The 3849-nt window shown below is 41.6% G+C and overlaps 1 protein-coding gene across 1 annotated transcript; it reads right to left on the bottom strand.

The window, feature by feature from the left end:
* Positions 1 to 730: 730 nt before the first annotated feature.
* Positions 731 to 3594, bottom strand: LOC116060168 (tripartite motif-containing protein 35-like). Its single transcript, XM_031313608.2, has 7 exons — positions 3464 to 3594; positions 2841 to 3288; positions 2562 to 2657; positions 2220 to 2450; positions 2108 to 2130; positions 1905 to 2023; positions 731 to 1732 (listed from the first exon to the last, which is right to left on the bottom strand). The coding sequence occupies exons 2-7, from the start codon at positions 3261 to 3263 to the stop codon at positions 1188 to 1190; spliced, it is 1437 nt and encodes a 478-aa protein (XP_031169468.1). The 5' UTR covers positions 3264 to 3288; positions 3464 to 3594; the 3' UTR covers positions 731 to 1187.
* Positions 3595 to 3849: the final 255 nt, after the last annotated feature.

Raw genomic sequence — 3849 nt, 5'->3', positions numbered from 1 at the left:
TCACGAGTTGTTCAGATAAGTAAACTAAAGACTGACATACCGCTGCAACCACGTTGCTTTCGGTAAGAACTGAAGGACAACGTCGACGTGCCAAGCGCCACAGTTTAGTGGGTGGGGTGAGGGGGCGTCCAAACGCTCTTAAAATACAGGAATGCAGGGGTATCAATTTAAAGTATTTTTTACATGAAGTGTAGATGTTGATCAAATTTATAGTTACTGTAGCTCGCGCGCGGGCACACACACACACACACACACACACACACACACACACACACACACACACACACACACACACACACACACACACACACACACACACAGGACTTGTGAAATATAAATTTCAATAGACCACATAAAAAGAAACTCATCTTCTCTAATAATACACAAAAATAATCCCCCATTATTTCTAAACTTAATGTTTTCGACAGTGGAATTAAGTCCACTGTAATAACATGTTATGAACAACAACATTCACACTTAAAAGAAACATCCATGGTTTCATTTTAGGTAACCATGCACAAAATCAAGGGAAGTCATGATATTTGCAAATCATTTATTTGTAAATTAGCACTCTCAGTATTTGCACATAAAGCATGTTTAGTGTTTGCCGAATATCTGTAGTTATAGGCATATATATATATATATATATATATATATATATATATATATATATATATATATATATATATATATATATATATATATACACACATATATATATATATATATTTATTATCTAGGTATATACAGTATATGAGTTATATACACAATTAGGCTTACAACATTTACTTTGACATGCCAATTCAGAATCATTTTACAAATTTAAATTACTTAAAACAGCCATATCTGCTGGAGCTGCTCCCCCCGCGACCCGATACCGGATAAGTGGACAAAGATGGATGGATGGAGCCATATTTTTGGTTAAATTATGTTATCAAACCTGATTTTGCAAAAAACATTTTAAGGAAATAGCAGTATCTTATATAATAGTTCAAAGTGCAGATATCAAACTAAAGTATGTAAAGGTGTACAGGCAAAGTATTCATTACTGGAAAAGATTGTAGGACAAAGTGCTGAAATTATGCAATTTGAGTTCAGATTCTAAGCGCCCTCCTCTTACTGTGTGACATTCTCTCACTCCTTTGGTGCTGAAGAAAAGCAAAAAGTTGTGAAGAGGAAATGCATTTTCACAAATATTCAATCGCTTTCACAGAAACCTCCAGTGGTTCCACTGTCAAAGGACACTGCTGACAACCAACCCAGAAGTAAGGGAAGACTTTCTCCGTGATGGCGTGCTTGAAGGTGTAGATGTGTGTGTTGTCATGTGGGTCGTAGAAAGACATCCTGCCCTTGTCACAGTCCAGCTGCACTCTGATCCTCTGTGGGTTCCTCTTCAAGTTGAGCCTTGTTAAAGGAGATGTACCCGCAAAGTACATTTTGTGGTAAAAGTACACACTCAGGTAGCCGTTCTTCAGCACTGAAGACACTTTCTCTTTCCTCTGGACAGATTCTTTAGCCACGCCGACAACCCACGCCGTATTATCTCCCACATTGACGTCCCAGGCATGCTTGCCTGAGGTGAAGCTCTCGCGGCCCAGAACACCGGTGTCGGGGTCGAACCTCTCCGGGTTGTCGGGCAGCTTCTGCTTCTCATCACTGTCACAGACGCTGGTGAGGTCGTCTGACAGGACGAGCCATGGGGCAGCGGTGTTGGGGTCCAGAGTCACTGGGGCTGAAGAAAACATGGCAGATAGTCACTCTGACTGTAACACACTCTGACTGTAATTCATTCAGTATCACAACCTTTTCTCCACCTCAGGAATACAATGACACAAGTGAAACTGCAGCTGAACCTTTAAAAGAATAAACCTGGACCTGAAAACTTGGATAGAGCATGTACTCACTGAATTTGACAATTTTATGCATCTTCTCCCACACATGGAAGTTCAAAGACCCCAGATATTTAGCCACATCTAGGAGTGCTCCCGGAGCCATGACTGGATCTTCGATTGGGCTGCTAGCTCTGCAGGGAGCAGAATTAGGCTGTTTATATATCTTGTTAGGAAAACAGAGAAAAGAAAAGCTTAAAAGATAAAAAATATTTCACCTTGTCAATGTCCTCTTGCATTTCTAAAAAAAAAAAAACAACAATAAGAATAAACTTATTTGTGTGCAAGTATCCATGCATTTATTCATATTTCAAACATGTACAAACTTACATGAAGGACAGAGATGCCCTCTAAAGCTATCCCCTCCTCTAAATCTCTGATGGATTCAGACACAGATGCCATATTTCTGGTAATTTCTTCGATTTTCTGCATCAACGCTCGACTCTTCTGCTCTTCCTCCCCCCTCAGCGCCTCCATCCTGGCTTCCTCCTCGGCGTTAAGGAAGCTGTGGAGCTTTTCAAACTCCTCTCGGGTCCGTCTCGCCACAAATCGAGCCTGGACCTGAAATAAAAACGCTCGTAAGCATGGCTTGGAAATGAACTGCACTGCTTATTAAGTGCATGATATTCTATTTTTTTTTTTAGCAGAAATGTCACCACAACGGCACTACACCTGAATGCATTCCACAGTGTCTTCATAGTTTTTCTTCATTTTGTCAAAAGCATCCCTCTTCTCATGCAATGAGCTGAGGGCAGACTTCATTTTCTCCTGAGCAGATAATTAAGAGAAAATGAATATGAAGGCCTGTTGAAAAGGAAGTTCATCTTAAAAACCTTAGGCTGTTACCAGCCCCTAACAGCTGTTCAATGAACTTAGAAAAGCAGCCCCAAGGAAAAGCATATCATTATTCCACCTTAGTTCTACATTTTGTCTTGAAGGTGAAGTATTTACCTTCACATCTACGACGGCCTCGCTGACAGGGCAACATTCGTGCTGTTTGTGCTTCCTTGAGGTGTGGCAAACCACACAGATAGCCTCCTTGTCTGGCATGCAAAAAAGCTTAAGCCTCTCCCCATGAAGAGGGCACATCTCCCCTGGATCACAGTACAGCTCTCCCGCCGTTTCATCCAGACCCTCACTCTCCTGGATGTAAGCCTCACACAGGTTCTTCAGGGTGAGACTAGGCACAGGGTCATCCACACTCTGGGTTCTGCACAGAGGGCAGTCACGGCTCCGTCCACCATGAGTCCAGTACTGCTGCAGACAGGGTGCACAGAAGCTGTGGCTGCACTTGAGGACCACTGGGTCCCTGAAGATTTCGCAGCATATGGAACAGGAGAGATCCACCTCTGGGAGCGAGAGCCTGCCTGCCATTTTGACACTTAGCTCCTGTTTCACTCTGAAAATGAAAGTAGGGCAAAGGGGCAAGCACTGATCAAACACAGGGAAAGCCCTTCTTTATACCTATAATCCCTTGCTGTGTTGTATTTATGAACACACGTCAGTCTTTAAAGCCTTTAAGTGCAAATTGATTAACTGTCAGTTCCAAATATAAAAGTTAGAGCCAAACATACCTCACAAACAAAGTCCTATGACGATCTAAATGCGAGCACTTCCTGCTTCCTGTTTTGATGAGTCACCCAAAGGAGGCGGAGTCTCAGAGGCTGAGCAGGCATTTTTAACCCTTAACTAACCCAAAACATCTCATTTACAGTCCAAAATCAATGGCTCACAAGAGAGACAAATCTGAGGGGATACCAGATAATTAATAGGACAAGAAAGAAAAGAAATCATTACTGTTACTTAACACTATGTATTTGTTTTAAATTTTGTTTCACATTTTTGCTTTTTTTGAGCGTAAAATACAGCATAGTTTTACCTCTCCAGGGCTCTAAACATCTTTCAAATTACACAATCTGAGGAGATTCTTTGGTTGAACTCTTGTCATGAGGAGTCGCAA

Source organism: Sander lucioperca, chromosome 20, assembly GCF_008315115.2.
Source record: "Sander lucioperca isolate FBNREF2018 chromosome 20, SLUC_FBN_1.2, whole genome shotgun sequence".
NCBI classification, from domain to species: domain Eukaryota; kingdom Metazoa; phylum Chordata; class Actinopteri; order Perciformes; family Percidae; genus Sander; species Sander lucioperca.
The sequence above is the reverse complement of the archived record's forward strand: the minus strand, read 5'-3'. Positions and strand labels throughout refer to the sequence as shown.